Below are 23,905 nucleotides of genomic sequence, written 5' to 3'. Positions count from 1 at the left end.
AGCAACTTCAAATTGCTAACAGAACAGAAACAACAACAAATGTGTTTTCTAACTTCAATAAATGTAGTTGGGCCAAATACTGCTTGAAATATAAATTGATACATTTTAAGAAAACCAAACTAACCAAATCGTTTTCAAGCTACCGCTAGCCAGGCCAAATCTAGCTACAAAACAGATCATCTGACAGCACCGCTGGATTTCGGGGTGCCCGCCTTTTGCGATAAGAATGCTAAGCCAGTGCTGCACAAGTGCCATTTTTCATTTCATTGTTCTGTTCTCTTTCTGCTGGTGCTGTTTTGGTTTAAGTGCAATTATCCACACAAGAACGCACCGAAACCCGATGCACCTGCCCCGTGCACCAAGTGTGGGAGTGCCCAGTGCCAGTTTCATTTATAAAACTATGAGTTTCGCACGGCTACCAACGCCGCTAACCGACTGACCGATCAGAGTCTCACGCCCCCCTCATGTGTTTACCCCTTGCCCAGCGTTCTATTTGCGTTTCGTGTCCGCTTTAAATCGCCTCATTTGCATACAACTCGACGACTTTACGTCACAACTCTCTAAAATCGGAGGAGGAGTGAAACACGCCCATTCCCGGAGGAATCATTAGCCCGGACCTGTTTGGAATCCAGAATGTGGAAGTGCCACAAGTGCGGCAAACCCGTTTACTTTGGTAATGCACCCACACTCATACGCACAGCGATCCGTAAATAACTTGTAAATTATATTTATTTATGCCCCGCCCAGCGGAACGTAAACAATCGATCGGCTACGATTGGCATCCGGAATGTTTGCGCTGCGAGGAATGCGGCAAACGCCTAAATCCCGGCCAGCATGCTGAGGTAGGAGCATCACCTGTTAGTCAGCCGATCATGTGATCTTGATACATCTTTGTTTCCCTTTCAGCACAAAAGTGTGCCCTACTGCCATGTGCCCTGTTATGGCGCCCTTTTTGGACCGCAGCTGTTTGGCCACGGCACCCGTGTGGAATCCCACAAAAGCTACGGGGTGAAGGGAGCCCAGAAAGCAACCGGAGCTCAGGCCAATGGCCCGCCACTCCCGCGTGATCACCTGGAGTCCAAGCTTAAGGTGCAACACGCAATACGCAGGCAACCCATATCTCATGACTCACTAAATTCCCTTTTAATGGGCAGGTCTACAACCAATTCTACGACAACAAAAGCCTGGAGATACGCAGCCGCGAGGTCAACAACCGGTTGGTGCTGGAAGGTGCGCTTCGAGTTTACTGGGGCGTGCAGGGAGTGATTCACCTCAAGGAGGACGATGATCAGCGCATCTTAGTGCGCAAGCGGAACTCTTGCCGTGTATCCAAAGCTGCAAATGTAAGTTGATTTTAGAATATAACAAAACGCAATTAATGCAATTCTACCCACAGGAAAGCAGCTCGGATAAGGAAAACGAAGCTAGCGAGTCGCTGGCTCCGCCCACCACCACCACAGCCGAGGTCGATCAACTATCCACGGATGTATCCCTTTCCGAGAGCATGACCTTCGACTCCTGTAGCCTGAACGAGATCTCCGAGCTGCCCACTACTCCAGAAGATGCCTCGGCCAACACCACAGCCAATAGCAAAGAGCAGACCAATGGTAAGGTGTGCAACGACGACGAGGATACGACCACGACGGACTCATCTGGCACCCTGGTGGAGGCTCCAACTGCCAGCACAAGTTGTGTGTCCAGCACACTGCCTTCCAAATTGGATCATCTGGAAAAACTGGATTGGGACGACATAGACGATCTGCTGCAGGTAGAGAGACGTCACAACGACAAGGATCGCATTTACGAAACCATGCCGGTGAAGCTGCCATCGTCGCAATCCTCCAGCGACAGTTCGCCCAGTAAAACATCCACGGAGACCACTACGACCACTGAATCAAGCTCGACTCAATCCGCATCGACAAAAACCAGCAGCACGGATGATTTTATGACCGCCACGGGCTCGTTGACCGCCAATACCAATACGCAGAATACCACAACGGTGTCTACTACTGAGACCTCCCTGGATAACTACGAGACTTGCGATGACGCTACCCTGAAGCCCATTGATTTCGAGGACTTCAAACGTAGTGTCCACCAGGACTATGTGAATGGGGCCAACTCGTTTACAGAGCCCAATGAGGGCACCCTTAAGCGTAATCAACCAATTGATCCCTCTCGCATTCATGACTCCCTTAAGCTCTACGGCGAGAATTCAGTAATGAGCAAAAGCTTTAATTGTGAGCATGCGTTGCGCTCAATAGATCCCACTTTAATTAACGACACCATGAATCTGCGCAGCAGTGTGGGCTCTCCTCACTCTGCACAACGACAGTACGCCTTACAGAAGAGTGGATCGGCCACAGTAACCAGCAGGGATCAAAAAAAGCCATATCAGCAGGGGCGGCAGTTGTTCGAAAAGGGCATCAACCGCTCTAAATCGGGACCCAGCTGTTTTGTGTACTCCGACAGCGATGACGACGACGAGGCCACGCTGCGTCCCCAACGTTTGGCCACCATTAGACGCAGCGACATACCACCCCGGTACATTCAAATCCAGATGGACTGTTATCCCAAAGAGAATGTGGCTGCTGCCAGCGAAGGTGAGTCCAGTCGGACAGATGGTCCTTCCATAACCAGTGGAGCAGCTGCCGGCGATGAGCTCACACAAACCGAGGATTTGTATACTGCGAGCGAGGGCGTTGATGCTCCAGACGGAGAGGGATCGGCTGGGCTGCATGTGACGGAAGATGGAGTCGTGCTGAGAAGACCCCCACGCACTGGAGCTTCTGCCATCAAGCGACGCAGTGGCAATCGTCGGTGAGTTACTCAAATTTGTAATGCAGAAATTGTGTTGTAACTGTAACTTGTTTATCAATAGCTCTCGTACCAAGCTGAAACGTCGGTGCTCTATCAATGGTCACTACTACAATCGGGAGACGTCGTTTTTCACGCCGCCCTACGGTTCTCAAATGTCAGTGTGGGTCTCATCGATGGTGACCACCACAGAGGTTATCAACTTGGTGCTGGAGAAATACAAGGTGGACAGTTCGCCGGGGAACTTTTCCCTCTTCATTGTTCGCGACAATGGTGAACAGAAGCGTCTCAAGGACGACGAGTATCCTTTGATAACGCGCGTCACTTTGGGACCTCATGAGGATGTGGCCCGCATATTTTTAGTGGACTCTCGCAAAACTGATGAAATCAGGCAAGTTACAACAAAGCTCTTCGATTGGAGTTTGCTTACGTTTTCCTGTTTCATTTCAGTAATGAAGTTGCTCAATTTTTGAATTTATCTTTGCCGGAGTGCCGTGCTATTCTCGAGCGCTACGATCAAGAAGTTGACCGCGAAGTGGCCAAAATAAAGGAAAGGTGGGTTATATGAAACAATTTAGCATTTCAAGACTTTGCATTGAATCTACTACTTTTCTGCAGATACGCCGAGCTGCGTCGTCGTATTGTCAGCCGCATGGAATCTCTTAAAGTGCATTTGTAAAACGTAAACGGAATCTCTGGCATAAGATCAATTTTTTATTAGCCATAACATGAATGCGGCCAAAAAGAAGTGTCGGCAGCAGCGCAGCTAATAGTATTCACGTTTTTATACAAGATATATATATATTTTTATGTAGGATCTAGAGAAAATTACGAACTAGCAACATTAGGCGCCCAGTGAACAAAAAGCAGCTGCTGCACGTCGCAAATACATATATACATTACGTTTAGGGTTCGATTCTTCCCAGCCGAAACTAACAATCAATTCCAGGCATTTCCATTCGTTTAGAAAGCGTTTAAGACTTGTAACTAACCAAAAAATAATTATTAATCCACCACATTACCATACAGTTTTTGTTTTATGTTAATAATCAAAGCATGTGCTTTATGCAGTCACGTTAAAAGCGGTGTCATGTATCTATTGTACAATGTTTAGCTTTTAAGCCGTAACATGAAGCACAGGTCCTGCTAGTAGCGTGTAGTCGAAAGCCATTTTATCGAGTCATTGAACAAATGTGTGAAAATCAATTTGATTAGCAATTGCAATGCCTGCGAAACAATAACAATAACTGTGCACATACTACATATTGCATAACATGGACTTGTTGATTGAAAATCATTTGGAAATCCAATAAAATGAACATTTTACAACCGAATCGCCTCTTTTTGTGACCAGCCAAGCGGAGTTTAAGGCCCCATGGTCGCCAACAAATTTCGGCAAGTAACGCGCCCCTAGTGCAAAAGGGCGGACCTGAAGGCGGCAGCAGTAGCAGTAGCTGTAGTAGTAGCAGCAGCAAGTGTGAGCCGAATATTCAAAAAAGGCCGCAACCGGCGCCAGCCGTCCGTGCCCAAATGGGGATCAAGTGGAGGTGGACGCCAGTTCCCCACACACACACACTCACACACACCAGCACACCCGCAAGGAAGGAGGCCAACTGATGCCCTGTCCTGGCCAAAGCAGCCATCAAAGCACAAGTCAATGATGCCATTATAATAGAGAAACGACGGAGGAGCAGCGCGGAAACGGCGACGAGGACGATGATGAGGATGAGGATGAGGACGAGTACGAGGACTAGGACGAAAGTAGGCAAGCATAGGCTCACTCACATAATAAATGCACACCCCGCACAGCGGCACAGAGTGAGTGTGTGCGTGGCTATTAATTTGAAACTGACAGAGCCTACGGGCCCTCATTCCGGCTACAACGTGGCTGGGACTCCGCAACTACGGGGCCAGCGTTGGCCAGCCTTTGAGACGCTCTGATGCTGACGCGTTAAATGGTTTTGGGGTTTCCCGGCCAACAGCAGCGGCGCTGGCCCGGTCCAAGTGTGCCAAGCGCCAATACATAAAAATCAACAGCCAGCGACACTCGAAAAAAAGGAGAACTCAAGTCCATTTGGGATGCGAAGTCGCATTGGGCGCCAGTGGCAGGTTCACGACCCGCTGCCTTGGCTCCAACAATTATCGTGTAAGAGCATTTCGAGTCCGCATTCCAGAGCTCTGGCCATGCTGGTGGCCCTAAGAGAGTCCAAAAAATCGATTTTAAGCCATTTCTAGTCGCTGTCTGCCTTGTTGGTGGTGGCATTCTGGAAGGGATGGGCAGTTGTTGCGCCAACGGCAAGGGGTTGGTGGTGATGTGGGAGCAAGAGAGAGCAAGGACACATTGCGCATACGCCGTGGGGTACACTGGAAAAACGGCTGGAGAAGTTTACATACTATGGGTTATACTTCCAGATGCTATCGCTTATGTTTAAAAATATGAAAACTAACTACTCTCATATGTGTAATTATTTGGAACTCAAAATATTTTGAAACAAAATTTAAATGATTCATTAAAAACTTAATTTAAATAATTCATTTAAACTTAATTCAAATGATTCATTAAAACATTATACAAATAATTTATTGCAACTTAATTCAAATAATTCATTAAAAACGTAATTCAAATGATTCATTCAAACTTAATACAAATGATTCATTAAAAACTTAATACAAATGATTATTTGAAACTTAATTCAAATGATATCTTAAAACTTAATTCAACTGATTCATTAAAACTTAGTTCAAATGATATATTGAAACTTAATTCAAATGATTCACTTTCGTCAACTGCGCTGTGACAACCCTGCTGGTGTCCAGGCATTCCAGCGACTCTCTTAGCGCATCCTTCTGCGCTCTTAGCCCTCGGAGCTGGTGTCGCAAAATTCCAATGGTGGCTGTCACTTGGCAGCTCGTCTCGAAGGCGCTCAGTTTACGTTTCGGCCGCGTCGCCTTCAGTTCCACAGTGTTTCGTGACCAGGCTGCACTTCATCCGCGGAGGCGCCTGCGATTGCAAGAGCAAACACACAGAAGCAGATTCACAAAACAGAAACTGGAGTCCAGAGTCAACTCATTGGCATTCATAGCTTAGCATAGTTGCTGCGTGATTGTGTGTGTGCGTGGTTAGCGGCAGTGCGTGTGCGTGAGTGTGCGTAAAACCGGAGGCGTCTGTAGTTTTCCACAGGACATCGCACCAGCCATTTTGGACTAGCGAGTGCGGAACCCGTCAACAGGGCGCATCGCTTGAAGCACTTCCTCCATAGCCACCGCTGACATCTCCTGTTCCTGTTCCCGTTACGGTTCCTGTTCCCCGTTCCCGGACGTCGAGCATGAAGCACTCGCCGCTGATTGCCAGCGCTTGTCTGGCGCTGGTGTTGATGTCATCCAGCCTGATTGGCAGCACCGAGGCCAGAAACAAGAAGAAGTACGTCGGCGAGACGGGCGGCGATTTCGAGTTTATCGATGAGGTAAGTCCCAAATGGCTATCCAAGCTATCTAGCCCCCCATTCATTCACTGTCTCCGTTTTCCAAAGACTCGGATTCCCCGTCTGAGTCTCCGATTCGTCTCCGCCTCCCAGTTTGCCACTCTTCCTGTCTGTCTCCTACTTAATACGCCTTAAGCTGACTGCTGACATTTGCCAACGCTTCGAGGCGCAAGTGTGCGGAATGCACAGAGAAAAACTCATCCACTCCATCTGATGTCAACTGATATAAGTCGCTTTTTAAAGATTATTCCATACTTTTTCATATGATCTTTATCTCCTGTACATCAAAATCTTTTAAGAAAAGCTAAATAATCTTAAAACTCTAGTAAATCACAATTTACCAGCAAGCTTTAAAACAAATTGCTTAATTGTTTACAATTAAATCTGATCGCCATAATTGGATGAAATCATAGATATTATGTGGCGTAAAAAAGGCAATTTTTTCGATGTGTTCGAGGACATATATAACGCAATTGCGCTTTTATTTGCCCAACTTTTTGTCCCAGGCCGTCGTTGCTGAGGTTTCCCACCAACAACTTCCGGTCGTGTTGTTTGTTTTTTACGGCTCTACGTTTTCTGGCCCCAAAAAGCGAATGCGACGTGCCAATTACTCACGCAAATCCGATTTGCAGTAGCCATAGAGTTCCCTGAGCTCCCGTCTCCGAGGAGCTGACCCGGCTTAGCCGGGCTATCGTTGACTCCCCTTCTTGTTCAGGTCTTTAGCACGCACCTGTCCCGGATATCGGAGCCGATCCAAAAGCAGGCCCAATGCAAGATACCATGTACGAGTGCCAGGCAAAACATGGGAGAAAATCAATAGCATTTGGCATTTCTGTTGTCGTTTGGCTGCGCGTAAACTATGAAGTAAGCGCTAAGCTGCTTTCAGTCGCTCTGCCCACACGCACCACCCCCAACCCATCTGAAAGCCACCCAAATACCACCCAAATACCACCCAAAAGCCACCTGATAACCACCCAGAAACCACCCCATCCGCCTCCCCATCGATGACTGTTAGTCACAGACGCAACGTCGTCGCTTTGTTTTCTCGCCCATTTGCCTGTATTATTTGCCAGGCGCTTTGCTTTCTCTCCAGCTTTTCTTCGCTTTGGACTAGTTTCCTTCTTTCACCCATACACTTCAAGGGGGTATTTGAATATTAGAACTAAGTTTGCAACTTTCTTCAGACCGTAGAGTGATTTTGTTGGTAATTGCAATCACTGAAGTTGAAATTGTCTACTCAAGCTGTCTTAAAGTATGCAATATAATTTAACACACCAAATATGATCTTCACTTCGCTGCATACTTTTAGGCATCTTAATAAGAGTTTTCTTCTTCAGAAGGAAATTGAATATGTTCACTTTTCTTGGAACAAATTTGAGCTAGCACGACTAGGGTGTCTATTTTTCGGTGCCCAGAATCTGGCTTCCTTCTTTTTTCTTTCTTTTTTTTTCCTTTCTGTTTTTTTTTCTTTATTATTGCTTCTTCTATTTCGTTTTGTGCGTTGTGCTGTGTTTGTTTTGTTTGCCATTTTGGTTTTATTTTCCTGCGTTTCCGTTCCCATGCCTTTTCTCCCCACCAAAAGCATTTGTGTGTGAGTGTGTGTGCTAATAGTCTGCTGAGCAAGTGTGTGTTTCTCGACACACACACACACACACGTATACGAACACTCAGTTTAGCGGCCTTCGAGCAAAATTATTGCGAATCGCAAAAGTTTCCATAGCAAAAGGAGGAAAAAATACACGAAACAAGGCATCTGAAATTTTTGGCAGGCACCACATACGCAGAATTTTAAACAGTCTCCAAAACGAATCCACATGTGTCCTTGTATTTGTGTTTTTCGTGCGTGTCACCCATACAAAGAACCAAATAATTTACAGCCTCAGCTTTTGTTTCTGCATAAATTTCACTTTGATGTCCTCAAAATCTCTTTTCGATGCCATTATTTTACTCCTTGCGCTTACTTTTTATAAGGTCTAATCGCACATTTTCATTTTATCGCAATAAATTTGACATTTTATTTCACCAACTTTTGGCTTTTCAAGTATTTGCAAAATGGAATAAATGATTTGAAAAGTTTATATAACCAAATTGTCTGCAGTTTACGGGGAATGCAAAATTTCACAAATTTCTGTGACACTGCATCTTCCACACACGCGACTGGAACTTTGTTAGCCCCCCTCGATTTGCTTTTTAATTGAAAAGTTTGTGGCAAAAGTCAGAGTTTACTTGCCACCGAGTTCAAAACAAATTGTGGGGCAGAATCGCTTTCGGCTTAAGATTTAGGCAAACATCTTTGGGGAAGCCTTGCCCAAAACAGGCGTACATAAATAAATGAAATCATATTTTGTGTATCCCAGGGTAATTTGCTTGGTTATCTGGCAGAAAGGCGGAAGTAATCCCCGTCAGTAGGAAATGGCCTGAAACCTGAAAGTATAAAAGTATGAAAGTATGCCGCACAAAATAAATAACCATAAACAGTTGACGTTAATCAAGCACAAAAGGCGATGGCTCAGAGATATGTACACACGCCAAACTGGGAGATTGGGCGTAGGATGCCATAGAATTTCGTTATGATTTATGCATGGTATACATTTCCATTTCCATTTCCATTTCCCAGTCCAATTTGGATTCGTTTTGTAAGCCTTGCATTAGTCGTAAAAATGATAATAAATTAGCTTAGCAGCCTAGGAATTCGCTTGATTTGCAGACATTTTCCTCTGCCTGTCAGCTATGCAATAATCCGCACTCATTCATAGTTTTCCACTCCCCCATCCCCCATATGGATAATCAGCCAGACAAACTGGCACTCAGTGGAACTGGCACTCTGAACTGGCTCTGAAGTCTGAAAGTCAGATGCTCTTATCCATCGATTACGAACAAATGATGCTGTGTTTGTCAGCACAAAATAAATCTTTGCATTGTGCATTTTGCGATTTGAGCGCTGGGAAATTCTGAAGTTGTCTGCAGCACAAAATAAAATGCCAATAAAACGGGGAATAAACTAGAAATAAGCTGAGGCCCGGGGCTCAGACTTTGGCTCCGTATCTCACACAATGGCCGTACACACTGCGTATGCGTAATGTATGCAAAACATAGCTCCCTTTGCAGTGCTGTGTGCAAACATCTCAGCTGAGATGTGGGTGTGTGTGTGTGTGTGTGTGAAATAGCTGCCAGGCGCATAAAGTTGATATGCATAATTTTGTATAAGCGCCACTTAGTGCTGCACACACTGTACTACATATAATCCGCAGACACACCTCCATATTTTAGCCAGCAGGGCAACTGGAACTAAAAGAACTAAATCAGAATGTGGCAAAATTACAGCTTTACTTGTAGATCTAACACCTCCCCCGTTTTGGCCAGTGGCTTAAAGTCCATTTTTATGGGCACTAGATGGATAATGTCTGGTCTCAGTCTCAGCATCCGTTTGACCTCCGTGTGTAGTGCAAGTTATGTAATAAACTTTTATGTTGTCAAACTGTTGCATAAGTTGCCAGCACGCAGGCGAAACTTTGCATCATGCTAAATAGGATCTCTGCTTGTCTGTTTGTGTGTAGGGATGTTGTGTGTGTGGGTGTGTGTGTGTGTGTTCACCCGCAGGGACATCATGGCCCGAGAAGTTATAAAAACGGCTGTAAAAGTTAACGACATAAGTATTCGGCTGTCTGGCTATTTGGGCCCGGCATTAGCACCTATTTAGGATGCCCGGAATCGTTCCAAATGGTGCAGCACTCAGCCGGAGCTTACTGGAGTTCAGTGGTACAGTTCAGTTCGGTGTTCAGGTGCGGACAACAAGTTCTCATTCGGTGGGCACTTCGTTTCGTTGGGCTTTCATTAGCATTGCAATTGCTATAGCTATAGGACCATTCCCACGGTTGCCCGGCTAAAGAGATTTGCATATTGCATGCCAGCAAACCGAAAAAAAACAGCAAGGGAGCTAAAATGTCTGCAACCAGCAATTTTCTTGCCTTTTGTGCGATGCAAAATTTCCCAGGAGTGACACAGCTCCTGCTCTGAAGAAAATATGACTCGAACTAGACATACCAATTTCTCTGTTCTCCCTCGCCAAAAAAAAAAAAACAAAAAAATCGACAAAAATAAGAAACCGAAACGAGCAGGAAAACTTATGAATCCGCTGCAAACTTTACTCACTTTACTCGTTTATTCACCGGCCCACGCCCACACCCACATACACGCCCACATCTACGCCCACATCCACGCCCACTTATCAGGCTTGTTGTGCATTCCGCTTTCGTCTGCTTTATGGTCTCCCCAATCGCACTGTGGCCTGCGTCCTTGCCAATCGCAACCCCATCCTTAATTTCTTTGTGGCAGAAGTCGAGTCCTGCACGTACACATTAGCAAATTGCCTGCATGTGTGTGTGTGTGTGCGTGCGAGAGTTGAGCAATGTCTACACGGATACACCGACTGCCTGCGAATGGCAAATGGCTGGCAGCTAAGGTTAAAAACCACTGCAATCGCTTGCACACAGAAAAAAAGTAAATATCAAACCGAATGCACCGAAGGAATTAGCATAAAATTACTGTCCTGCAATTAAAAATTGTGATAGAATTATAGTTGATTAATCCCCACTTTTATCTTGCCATTTTTAATGACCCATAATTGGGAACTTCAATAATAGGTTTTCGAGCCAATCATTAAATTAAAAGCTCACCTCTTTTTTCTGCGCCTGTAATGAGCAATCATGAACACGTAATGCGATAGAACAGCCGCAGGATGCGAGTCTGGTTTTTCCTTTGATCATCAGCGCTAATTAACCGCTTAACTCGAATTCGGGGCAAACGTATTTGTTCCGCCTAAGAGCCACTTTACATGGTTTCTTCCTGCAGCGGCGCTCCATGTTTCATAAATCTTGCACTGCGAATCCACCCAACCACCAATAAGACAAATTGGTTTTGAAGCAACAAAACTTCGATGTCAGCTAAGGCGAAACTAAAATATTTTTACCCCGAAGGGCGAGCAAAACTTGAGCAAACTCATTTTTCACTTTCATATTGTTGTGTGGCAGGCTCCAAACAGCTGGAGGATTTGAAGCAGGCTACTCCTACAACCGGCCATTGAGATCCTCGTACATATGTGTGTGCCACTTAACTGATTATGTAAGACGAGCTTTCTGCTCATATGTGTGTGTGTGTGTGTGGGCGTGTGTATGTGCGGTTGTCAGTTCTTGTTTGCTACAGCAACATCTGTATTTACTGCCGGGCAAATATTAAATTTTCATAGCCATGGAGCCATAGAGCCAAGGATGCCTGAGACAGAATTGTGCAATTTTAATTAATAGCTGCAGGATGATGGCCGAACGGGTTGGTTGGTCCAGTTACGATATCTGGCCACATATTGCAACTAATGAGTTTTCGAGAGGTGATCCCCCATACCAAGCTAAAGATGCAAGCCTGTCGCCTTGCCTATCAATTACAAGTCGACACAATGGCCAGATATTCGGTAGCATTTCAATCGGGGAGATGGGGCATTGGGGCTTTATGGCAGCTAAGCACATGTCAAATGGTATGTCGCATGGTCTGGCGGCTGAGTGCCAGCCTGTTAAGCTGTCATTATTTATGGCCCCAGGATTCGAGGATTCAACGACTCAAGGACTCGTAGAGCGTTTGCTGACAGCCGTCTCGCTGAGATTTCGGGCACGAAGAAAACCGTAACAAATTATGCATATTAATTGGTTGTCTGCGTTTGACACAAAAGCCTAGCAAAAAATGCCCTGAATGCGTAATGGTATAATGAAGTTGTACGTCAGTAAAAAAAATTGCATGTCATTTTAGTGTCTGCTCTTTTAGTTAAAAAATATTTACATATATATACAGAAACAGAAACAGCATGGCCTTTTGTGTACAGTGGAGTATTCACTTTGTCGTTGATTTCATTAGCCTTCGCATGGGAAAAGAGAAGCGAAAAGTATTATAATGAAAACGCTTTCCACTCGAAAACGAAGTCAAAAGATATCCTGCGGGCCCACACAGCGTATACGTAATGCGTGATGGTGGCGACCTTGTTTTTCCACTTATTTCTCGCAGACTTTCTGCCGTCGCGACGTCCATTGGCTTTGGTTTGCCCTTGCCCTTACACAAATTTGCCCAAAAGAACTCATCTTGATATTGACTTTGTTGACGAACATTCCTGACATTACAATTTGCCATATTAAATTTCCCTTCATGTTGTGATTGGCATTTGACATGGCCAAAATGAAGCTCATGTCGCGTCGCGCAGTCGGATTTTTCCGGTGCCAAAACGTCGAGAAAACGCGGTGAGGGAAAATGGTTGATTTAATATTTCAGCTGCAAGGTGCCATGGAAAAATTAAAAGCAAGATAAAGGGATTCGGCATGGACGTTAAACGAAACGACTTTTTGGGTGTGGTGCGAGGTCCTGAGGTATGGCTCACATAAAACTTTCTGCCAGAGACATTTTCAGCGTGTGTGTGTGTGTACGTGTGTGTGTGTGTGTGCGAGTGTGAGTGTGTGTGTGCGCACGCATTACCATAAATAAATTATAACGTTCGCTACTTCGACTGTGAGTTTATAGCTTGTATGCGATAACTCTCACACACACAAGCACACACGCACACACAGAGAATTTAGGAGCCTGGCGAGAGAGCAAGACACAGCGAACGAGAGAGAGAGAGAGAGGGAGAGGCAGAGCGAGTAAGGAGCCGTGAATGTACGAACGAGCAGGGAGACAGATAATAACAGTTGGCAAGTTGGTAACGAAGAGCTGGCCAGGATGTTACATCCTTTGGATCCCAACTGAAAGGCTGGGCGAAGGAGGAAGAGGGGGAGCGGCCCACATGCAGGCGATAATAATTTACGGCACAAAAGCAAAACACAATGCCAAATACGTACGAAACGTTGACTAAGGACATGGAGGAGCATAAAACTTTTTATTCCAACGAAATTGCAGTCGGCCGCAAAATGCCGCATACAAATTATGCAATTAGGCGGGGTACGTGAACGGCAAAAATTGGGGCCAAGATGGATATTATTATGTTCTTAAAATACTTAAAAACTAAAAGCTCAGCCCAAAGTTTTTCCGCCAGTTATCAAATTCAGAAAATTGTCTCTGCCGCCGCCAACTCAGCATTGAGTTTCCCCAGGACTGAACTCAGCACTCTAGGAAATAGTCAAAAATCCCTGACAAATTGTCAACGAAAGTTTTGTACTCGCTCTAAAAAGTTGGCTCCAGGCAAAGTTTTTGCAGGCTAACTGCTGACAGTTGTAAAAATAATATTGCGTATACGCAGCGCTTGCCAATGACGAACTGCTGCCTTCGGGGTATAAAAAAGCAAACACTGTAAGTGAAACGGGTATGAAAGTAAAGCCCATTCTGAATGGCACACAGGCGGGCCAAAAGTTTTCCATTCAACTTGCAATTAGCTGGGCCGAGGAGTCTTAGAAAACCGGAAACAGACAATGACAAGTGGAAAAACAGGGTCTGAAAACTTTGACAGCCTGAACAGAATCCTGGCTGATTGACTTTCTGTTGGCAAAAAGCCGAGCTGAAGGCACTTATTTTTTTGTTTTTCTATTTTCTATTTTATGAGTTTTTTTTTTGTTTTGGAAAAACATTGGCACACACTGCTTCAGTCCAATCACGCAGGAAGGGAAAATTACATTTTTATTCTAGCTTCATTTTGCATATTCGTGGCAAATTCAATTGCAGCTGGCGCCGCTCCCACTTCCTGTTGCACTTTGTTACTCCGCGGCAAGTGCAACTCCGCCCCAGCAACTGGGAATGCATTCCTTTGCTCCGTTTCAATTAGATAGCGACTCGGCACAAAGTTTATGCAAGATTTTCACCGTATCTGCACGAAAGTCTGTGCAGCAGCCAAGTATACAAAAAGGAAAAACAAGACCAAACAAAAACAGAAACAGACACTGAAGCTGAGACTGAGAATGAGACTGAGGCTGAAACAGCAGTCGAATATACATACATACTTATTTCTCGAAAATAACGAAAATAAACGGAACGGCGACTGCAAACACAGCGAGCAGGCCAAAAAAGGGAATAAAATGCCAGGGAACGGAAATGAAATTGCAATTGCTGGCCCGCACAGACGACGATGACGACGACGCCGAGTCGCGAAGCGTTGAAGCGCAGCCGAGGGACGCAGAAAGCCAAGTTTGCACTGCTTTTGCATGCTCTGAGCTGTTTCTGTTTCTGTTTCAGTTCAGTTTCAGTTGCGGGATCTGTTTCTCTTGCCTCTTTTCCCTTCACTTGGCCCCGTTTGCCTATTTTGCCTTGACTTGCCTTGGCTTGACTTGCAACGCCATTTCCGCCACGGGCTCATATTGCGCCCTGGCGTATGCAATAAAGTTTGCTCTGCCACAGCGAATGCAACAGCAGCAACGGCAGCAGCAAAAGAAAAGATGCTGCTGTCGAAATTCCAGCTTTGACAAGGAACAAATACAAATACTTACCACATTGCTCGTCTCTAGCGATTGTTACTACTTTGCATTACCTTTCTGAGCACCAGCATACCTTACTCAGTGCTAAATAATACTAGTTTTTAATAATTTATGAACTATTTCGTAGTTTCACTTAAGTTTCACTCAGTTGGAATTGAAGTATTAACAATTTTTAGTCGCTTTCATAATCCTTTGTTCTGCTTTTCTTTTAAAAATACAAGTTATGAAACATAGAAGGTCCATATTTTGTGAGTTACTACTCTTGATATTCGAAAACTTTACGCTGTGAAGACAAATTACATATAAACAATTAGTCGCCGAACTGCAGTTCCTTCAACTACTAGTAGTTGAATAAATTTTCACAAGTGCAAGTGGAAATTTTGCCAAAGAGACTTTGTGGCAAAAGTAGACGCTTGACTCCCAAGAGCCATTTGCACAGCCAAAACCCACTTTCACCCCTGAAGCCGCAAGGGCTTAATCAGGCGCAACTTTTTAGAAGAATTTTGCCGGCAATTCCGCTCTCTCCTAATGTCGCACCCGCACAACCAAGTACTATACATTTTAGTATATAGTAGAGTAGGGTATAGTATGGTATAGTATGGTATAGTATAGTATAGTAAAGTGTATATAGCGATGGCAGTGTGGCACACAGGAGCTCATTAGTTGGGCGGCAGTGGCGCTTAAGCTTAAGCTGCGAGCGTAGAAATTGCGCAGCTTTGGCGCTAAACAAGTTAATTAGTTTGCCTCTCTTTTTTCCGCAATGGCTGGAGTTAAGCTTAACGACAAAATAAATTATTTGCCTCACACACACACACGCACACATAGATGCCTTGGAGACTTCAATTGACTTTATTAAGCGTGTGAGTGCGTGAGGGCGTGCCTGCGCCTTAATGACACTTTTCAGTCAGCTGCTACAGCCGCCACAGGACGTGGTCCTCCTCCTAACTCCTAGCTCCTAACCCACGTTTATTATCCCAGCCACAGGATGCGGATGCTCACTCTCTTCTGGCGCGGCACTATGGCAGGATGTGTGTGTGTGTGTGGCGTGGTCGTAAATGGCATCTCGTTTACGGCCTGACTTTGATCTACGGCATATTAAACTCCACTTGGAGCGCTTTATATATGCTCCACTCTTTTTTTCTTCACTTAAAAATTAATTTTCACGCGGCAACGGATGAACCTGCCGCCTGGTCACTTGTGTGGCCCACTGTGCAGCCGTGGCAACATTAGAAAACAAGGCGGCGGCAATTGCCTTTGTGTCGCACTAGAACACTTTGCTGTCCCCAGCTAAATATATGTTGTACATATAATACTTGCGCCGAGAATATGGCCACACAGCTGAGGCCAAAAAAATAGGCACACGAATTTCTTGGAAATTAAACCGAAATTTAAAGCTGACATAAACGTGATAAAGATGAGATATATTATATAAATATATGAGATATATCATTTAAATGTATTTTCTAGTTCGTAGCATATTAGATGATTAGAATAATAAACCATTGTTATTATTGTAGCCTCTGCTGTGCTACAGATACCAGCCTTAGCTCGTTTAGTCTGGGATTTTAATTGCATGGCCATAATGTTGAGATCCTGCCATTTCGGGACATCGAGCCGCAGCAGTCACAAGTAAATTGAATTTAATTAGGAACGAGTTTTTCATTGTGATTGTTGGATTTTATTCGTCATAAACTTCGGATGGCAATAAAAAATCGAGGCTGCTGTCGAAATAAATGCAAATGTGAAGCCCTTGCTGGGAAAAAAGGAATAAGGAGCAAGAAATCTTTAAAGGCTTCGAAACTTCTGCGTTCCCCTAATTAGTGTGAGTGGGCCATTAAGAATTTCGCTCAGGTTCGGCTTAAGGTTTGGCATCGAGTGTGGGCCAAAGAAATTAAAATTGAAATGTAAAAGTTGCCAAACTTTCCGCTTTCCCCCCGCCCTGCCGCACAAACATCATGGAAGTTGGCGGAAATTTAAAATGCAAAGTAGAACGCGGCGAAAAAGAGAGTAAGCCCAGAGCCCAGAACTCCAAGCCCAGCACCCAGCACCCAGAACACAGAACCCAAAAAACCAGAACCAGGAACCCAGAACTTGCTTTCAAGTGGGTCCGTGGCAGGTGGGCTGCGAAAACTTGCTGCATTAAGTGCACTCGGCAAGGACCAGACAGCAGGCGATGGAGGACCGAAATAGAAAGTACAAAAGTTGAAAGGACGAAGTACGAGGAACGAAGGACGAAGGTTGGAGGACGAAGGTGAGGTGGACTGTGCTGCCAACTGCCACCGGCTCATTAAAAGTAAAAATGATATGCATTAAGTTGCCAGCGGTAACGCGAGCGTTAAAGGGCTGGACATCGTCGACTGCACTCATTATGCCAAACTGGCGCCACTAATGGTCAGTGTTAATTGCGTGGAAAGCATTTGGAATGCACACCATTCCCCCCACCAAACTCCCCCCCCCCCCGAAAACTGGCATTCGCCTGATAAATTGTCATAATTCCGGGCGCTGCTCACACAAAGGACACGAATGGAGAGATGGTGGGATCTCTCCCTGGACTGCCATCAATACATATTTCATTGCCCTGACACATGCATTAACATGTCTAATCGGCACGCACGGGTCACAGTTGCAGCCAGGACACAAATGGCCAAAATGGAGGGGTGCAACAAGGACGTGGGGCCGGGGGAGACGAAAGGGTCCTTTGGAGAGCATGTTGTCATTATTCATTCTGCGGCCCCAGCATAATTTATTGCCCTTGGCACCACTCACATGTCAGACATTCCGAAGTGCTGCCCAACTGACAATTTGCAGAGACTGACATGCAGCAGTTTAACTTAACCCCTAACCCCTGACCCCCTCGCTCCGCACCCAAATGGTGGGGGCCTTAAAATTTATTTTGTTTGACTAACTGACAAAACTCACTACCACCTGTCTCGTCCGCTTGGCAGTCGTGTCTCGCAAACTCGCTCTACGATGCTGTCACATCGATGACAGCCCTTAGTTCAGCGCGCAAACTGCCAAATGTTGGAGAGGGCAACGGGGCGTATGCGCGATGCGCCGCCACTGGATGGAGCCGAAATGAGTTCGTTTTAGGAGACCGCCTGAACTCACTCGTTGTGGTCGAGCGCCAGTATCAGTACATGGTTGATGGAAGAGAATGCGGGGGCAGGGATCCAAAGTAGTCACATGACAGGATAAACACAGGCTTGAACTTTTAGTCCTTTGTGAAGTAGAGAACAAGTCTGGTTTGCCATTCAGGATGAAATTCCAATCTATGCACTAAGTAGACATTACCTCACTCATTTAGGTGGATTTTATTGGCACCAACCACACCTTCGTCTAGACAAAACTCAACGTTCATTTTCCTGATGCAATTTCCCTAAGGTAAAGTAAAAATTTTATGGAGCTTTAGATGGTTTCGTACTTGGTTTTATATTTTTATCTGGTACCTCGAAATGCTTATCAAGACAAGTGTTTGGTTCAACAAGGTGTATTGCTCTGACAGACTTATCTTTATGTATACTCATCATTAACTAAATGGCATGACTATTAAATGTTAAAATACGAACATAAAACTTTCGGTATATCCACATAGTTTTACTTGGCTAGACTTCAGCGAGACTGGGAATAATCTTCTTGTACACCTGAATGCCATTCAAATAGTTATCAGCCCTCAAAAACTCATCATGATCATGGATTAGCACAGCAGTATTTACGATGGGTGAGAAACCAATTGCAGGTGTTCCCTGCTGGCGAATAAAACGACAATCGGTGACTGCAAAACACACTATCGGCTTAACTTTCAGTCCACTGAAAAGGATACAAGTATTAGAGATTCTCTATTTGACACACATTTGACAAACACTCACAGTTCATCCAGTGCGGCTTTCAAAGCCAACCAATAGGGATTCGAATCATCCAGTTTGGTGGGTGCCACATAGGCCTCTTTCAGGGGGAACTCAATATCAATACCTCCACCTGCCTCCTCGCACCAGTTCCGAATTTGCCGCTCGAAGGCAACCAAATCCAGGGTTATGGATAGACGCATGTCAAAAATGGCCTCTAAAAGCGGTGGAACCACATTGCTCTGCACTCCGCCACTCAACTGGGTGAGATTCACCGTGGTCACATCACCGATGCTGAGGCTTTGGTCGTTTTTCAGTAGCTGGATTTGCGATTCACGGAACTCCGTCAGCTTGTTCAACACATAGTTGAACTTAACTCCGGCAGTATCGGGCAACAATAAAGAACCATGACCGGCAGTTCCACCAACTTTCAATTTGAGTACTGAAGGGAATGGGAAGTTTCAATCAACTGATGTGAACGCTGTATCACTCTACTCACTCCATCGTATACGCTCGGCGTAGAACAAGTGATGAACATCGGAAGCACTAGTGCCACCCTCGTCCAAGCTGAATCCCACATTCATTTGCTTGTAAAAGTCAGTTTCAACGAACGCTGCCATACCATGGATGCCTCCAATCTCCTCGTCGGGCACAAAGGTCACATAAAGCGTCCTTTTCGGCTGAAAGCCATCAGCCTTCAAGAGGCGAATAGCTCCTAGATACTGAGTGCCCACCGATTTCATGTCCTGCGCACCTCGTGCAAAGATCCTGCCCTCCTCATCAATGTCAGCGGAGAAGGGTTCATGGGTCCACTTCTCGGGGAATACAGGCACCACATCCATGTGCGAGTTTAGAATGATTGATGGCAGCTTTGGCTGGCTTCCTTCCCATTTAATGATCACCACAGGTTTGGATTTAACTGCTGGATAAACTACGTCCACCGGGAGATTGAGGGAATCAGCCTGACGACGAATAAACTCCACACAAGCGGCTAAAAATGAAAAGTGCTAATGCTTTCAATGGAAATAATAGAATAAGGACCTTACTGTAATCAATATTGGGGTGCACAGATGGAATTCGCAAGTACTCCCGGAATATTTGAATTTCTTCGTTCTTTTCCCATTTTTCGGCACTCATCTTGAATATGAAACGTTAGAGTGATAAAGCGGGAATAAGCTGCTAAAGACATCCGCTGGCTTTATATGCTGTTGGATCATATCACAAAAGTCATTATGCATATATGATAACAAAAACATTATCAAACAGCGGCATTTCTTTTCGAATTCTGTTTACAATGCTCGTCACTGTGGATGACAGTCAACGTAGTGACAACATGTGCATTATTCGTAACTGATAATCTGCCACAGTAAACCGATCAGAATGATTTATATCTTGATCAAGACAACAGGGAAGCGAAAGCCGAAAAATCACCCGGTAACTGTTTTGAATCACCTATTAGTTTTGGATGAAATCCTAACAGTTGAGATAGCTCTTCAGCTCCCAGGTGTTTTGTTTAACTTTGCCCTTCAGATTACCAAACCTACACACATAACACATATAAGGAAAAATTCACCCTAGAACTTATTTCCTCTGATAAGATTACTCTCTAAAATTAAGATACGAAGCACACTTTAGTAATCAGCCCATCTTTATTATAACAACGATCCATACAGTTCATACATTTTGTTTTATACCTCTGCCAGATTGCGAATAATCTTCTTGTACACATCAATGCCATTAAGATAGATATCAGCCTGCAGAAACTCGTCGTGGTCATGGATCCGCAAGGTGGTGTTTATAATGGGTGAGAATCCAATGGCCGGGGTGCCCTTCTCCCGAATGAAACGACTGTCGGTGGCGCCGGGACAAACGATGGGATGAACCTTCAATCCACTAAAATACCGAGGGATTTCGATTAACTATTATAGTGACTAGTAAACTGGCACTTACAGTTCATCGATGGCGGCTTTGACAGCTAGCCAGTAGGGATTCGAATTATCCAGCTTGGTGGGCGCCACATAAGGCTCCTTCTGGAAGAAATCAATTTCAATGCCGCCACCAGCTTCCTCACACCAGTCGCGTATCTGTTTCTCAAAGGCAACCACATCCACAGTAATGGCAACGCGTATGTCGAAGACCGCCTCAAAAAGCGGCGGAACCACATTGCTCTGCACTCCGCCACTCAATTGGGTGAGATTCACGGTGGTCACATCGCCCTTGCTGAGGCTGGAATCTCTGGCAAGGTTCTCAACTTGCGATGTGCGGAATTCAGTCAGTTTGTTGACCACATAGTTCAGCTTGACTCCTGCAGTGTTGGGCAGCAAAAGCGAGCCATGGCCAGAAGTTCCACTGGCTTTCAGCTTGAGTCCTGCATAAAGCGAAATGCTAATGTTCTCAATCCATCATCATCATCATCGTAGAGTAACTTACCCCAACGCAAACGTTCGGCGTAGAACAAATGATGCACGTCACTTTCACTAGTGGCGCCTTCATCTAGGCTGAAACCCACATTCATTTTCCTGTAGTAATCCGTCTTCACAAACTCCGCCATGCCCAGCTGGCCACCGATCTCTTCATCGGGAACAAAGGTCACAAACAGTGTCCTTTTCGGTTGGAAACCACTAGCTTTCAGCAGGCGAATCGCACCTAGATATTGTGTGCCCACCGATTTCATGTCCTGCGTACCTCGCGCAAAGATCCTGCCCTCCTCATCGATATCGGCAGCGAAGGGATCGTGAGTCCACTTTTCCCGAAACACGGGCACCACATCCGTATGGGAGTTGAGAACAATGGACGAGAGTTCCGGCTGACTTCCTTGCCATTTAATGATCACAACGGGTTTCGTTTGAACAGCAGGATAAACCACCTCAACAGGAAGATCTAAGGAGCTGGCCTGCCGCTTCAGGAACTCCACACAGGCAGCTAAACAAATAAAATTAAAACAGATTTATTTAATTACATAAAAAAAAAATAAAACTAATCCTCACTGTAGTCAACATCAGGATGCACCGTTGGTATACGCAAGTATTCCCGGAAAATCCTAATTTCCTCATTGTTTTCCCACTTTTCCGAGCTCATTTCCACACTCTTCTGTCATCAGCAACTGAGCTGCAACAAAGATCGTCCGTGCTTTTATAATCGCACTGTTTGCTTTAATGTTTATGGACAAGAAATTTAAATGCTTATCAAACGTGTGTGTTGTTGCGATAGTAACGCCCTTATCTGTAAACCCCACACGCCTATTATCCGAATAGAAACCTTATTTTTAGGAGCTTTACTAAATAGAAATTAGTTTGTTGTGTTTATCTATGTAACCTTAATTAAAAATATAAATTATTTCATAATGTATTATCTTTGTAACCTCAACCTTTGAAACCTCAAGTTTTGGGTAAACTATGTTCTATGTTCTATGTTCTAAATAAATCGCAAAAACAGTAATTTGCAAATTTGTGACAAATTCAATTCATATGACACAGCTTTGATTGATAACCTTCGCGTTTCACTAATCAAGTGATTATTTTGGCTTTAATGGGCTTCGGCGCCTTTCAGCCTGCTATCTATGATGATATAGCAAAATATAGATACATGCATTATCAACCTGCTGTCGCAAGGATAGCAACTTGTAGTTTTCAGATACAGGTTTATTAAAGTATTCGTTTAAATCAGAGAAGATAAGATAAAAAGCCAGGAAGTTTTCTACTAACTTATAACAAAATCATCAATCTTTATTTTGATAAGGTTTTCATGTATTATTTCGATTTAGTTTTTAGACATTGGCTAGGTTGCCCAGAATTTTCTTGTATATTTGAATGCCCTTCAAGTAAGTTTCGGCTCCCAAGAACTCATCGTGATCGTGGATGCGCATCGTGGTGTTTTTGATCGGGGAGAATCCCAAGGCCGGAATGCCCTGAGCTCGAATGTTCCGGCTGTCGGTGGCCCCAGGACAGACGATGGGGTAGATCTTAAGGCCACTATAAACAAAAAAAAGATCGAATTAGAAGTGGGTATTGTGGAGCATTCGATTCAGACTTACAGCTCATCGGTGGCCGCCTTGAAGGCCAGCCAGAATGGGTTGGAGTCGTCGATCTTAGTGGGTGCTACGTAGGGTTCCTTCTCGTCGAAGGAGATCTCGATGCCGCCACCAGCCTCCTCGCACCAGTCGTGGATCTGTTTCTCAAAGGCAACCACATCCAGGGTGATGGACAGGCGCATGTCAAAGACAGCCTCGAAGTGAGGAGGCACCACGTTGCTCTGGACTCCGCCGCTCAGCTGGGTGAGATTGATGGTTGTCACATCACCGATGTTAATGGTTTGATCCGTGGCCAGCCGCTGAACCTGTGATTCGCGGAACTCCGTCAGCTTGTTGAGCACATAGTTCAGTTTCACGCCGGCAGTGCTGGGCAGCAACATCGAACCGTGTCCCGAGGTTCCACTGAAGTTCAGCTTAAGACCTATTAAAGAGGGGATATAATTTACGTGCAAGTCTTAATTAAGGCTGAAGGACTACTCACCCCATCGCATGCGTTCGGCATAGAAGACATAGAAGAGATCTATTTCACTGGTGCCGCCCTCGTCCAGACTGAAGCCCACATTCATGTTGCTGTAGTATTCCGTTTTCACGAACTCCTGCATGCCCAGCTCACCGCCGATCTCCTCATCGGGCACAAAGGTCACGAAGAAGTTGCGCTTAGGCTGGACACCACTGGCCTTGAGCAGGCGAATGGCACCCAGATATCCTGTGCCCACCGACTTCATGTCCTGCGTACCACGCGCAAAGATCCTGCCCTCCTCATCGATGTCGGCAGCGAAGGGATCGTGGGTCCACTTGTCGCGGAACACTGGCACCACATCCATGTGCGAGTTCAGAATGACGGAGGGCAGTTCCGGTTCGGTGCCCAACCACTTGATGATCACCACGGGCTTCTTCTCCACTGGATAGATGACATCCACTGGAAGATCCAGGCTGTGTGCCTGCCTCTTCAGGAACTCCACGCATTCGGCTAGAAGTTAAGATATATGGTACGTGAGTGTGGTGCTGCCAGGAATTCCTTGGGGAATCCTTACTGTAATCCACATTGGGCTGCACCGTAGCTATGCGCAAATATTCGCGGAATATTTTGATTTCCTCGTTGTCTTCCCACTTTTCGGCGCTCATTTTGCGGATATGTTTTCGCTGCCAGTTAGCAAACTCGACTGTGCAAAAGTTGGCAAAAAATGAACTTATACAGACATTTTTGGGTTCTGTTATTTTGGTTTTATGGCCTTGGCTTCGAATTATTATCAAATAATGAGCTCGTTATCAAACACGGTTGTTATAAAAATGATAACAGCG

The 23,905-nt window shown here is 45.1% G+C and overlaps 5 protein-coding genes across 6 annotated transcripts in view; 2 read left to right on the top strand and 3 right to left on the bottom strand.

The window, feature by feature from the left end:
* The first annotated feature begins 262 nt into the window (after positions 1–262).
* Positions 263–4,148, top strand: LOC6537847. Its single transcript, XM_002098352.3, has 8 exons — positions 263–673; positions 748–842; positions 907–1,089; positions 1,155–1,343; positions 1,397–2,817; positions 2,879–3,205; positions 3,265–3,369; positions 3,433–4,148. The coding sequence occupies exons 1-8, from the start codon at positions 634–636 to the stop codon at positions 3,491–3,493; spliced, it is 2,421 nt and encodes an 806-aa protein (XP_002098388.1). The 5' UTR covers positions 263–633; the 3' UTR covers positions 3,494–4,148.
* A 1,581-nt stretch (positions 4,149–5,729) lies between these two features.
* Positions 5,730–23,905, top strand: part of LOC6537841 (proteoglycan Cow) — a 44,466-nt gene continuing 26,290 nt past the window's right edge. The window contains exon 1 of one of the 2 annotated variants that reach the window (XM_015193054.3): positions 5,730–6,278. In XM_015193054.3, coding sequence (XP_015048540.1) covers positions 6,141–6,278 — 138 coding nt within the window. In that variant the 5' untranslated portion in view covers positions 5,730–6,140. The remainder of the gene's footprint in view (positions 6,279–23,905) is intronic. The other variant, XM_002098346.4, reaches the window with a different exon arrangement.
* LOC6537846 (aminoacylase-1) lies at positions 18,027–20,031 on the bottom strand. The gene is made up of 4 exons (XM_002098351.4): positions 19,620–20,031; positions 19,073–19,564; positions 18,598–19,015; positions 18,027–18,538 (listed from the first exon to the last, which is right to left on the bottom strand). Exons 1-4 carry the CDS (start codon positions 19,708–19,710, stop codon positions 18,334–18,336), a joined length of 1,206 nt encoding a protein of 401 aa, XP_002098387.1. The 5' UTR covers positions 19,711–20,031; the 3' UTR covers positions 18,027–18,333.
* On the bottom strand, positions 20,204–21,690 carry LOC6537845 (aminoacylase-1A). The gene is made up of 4 exons (XM_002098350.3): positions 21,561–21,690; positions 21,004–21,495; positions 20,524–20,941; positions 20,204–20,466 (listed from the first exon to the last, which is right to left on the bottom strand). The coding sequence occupies exons 1-4, from the start codon at positions 21,649–21,651 to the stop codon at positions 20,262–20,264; spliced, it is 1,206 nt and encodes a 401-aa protein (XP_002098386.1). The 5' UTR covers positions 21,652–21,690; the 3' UTR covers positions 20,204–20,261.
* LOC6537844 (aminoacylase-1) lies at positions 22,266–23,776 on the bottom strand. The gene is made up of 4 exons (XM_002098349.4): positions 23,638–23,776; positions 23,085–23,573; positions 22,607–23,024; positions 22,266–22,544 (listed from the first exon to the last, which is right to left on the bottom strand). The coding sequence occupies exons 1-4, from the start codon at positions 23,726–23,728 to the stop codon at positions 22,340–22,342; spliced, it is 1,203 nt and encodes a 400-aa protein (XP_002098385.1). The 5' UTR covers positions 23,729–23,776; the 3' UTR covers positions 22,266–22,339.

This window comes from Drosophila yakuba, chromosome 3R (assembly GCF_016746365.2).
Source record: "Drosophila yakuba strain Tai18E2 chromosome 3R, Prin_Dyak_Tai18E2_2.1, whole genome shotgun sequence".
Taxonomy (NCBI): Eukaryota; Metazoa; Arthropoda; class Insecta; order Diptera; family Drosophilidae; genus Drosophila; species Drosophila yakuba.
This window is presented reverse-complemented; position numbering and strand designations above follow the sequence as displayed.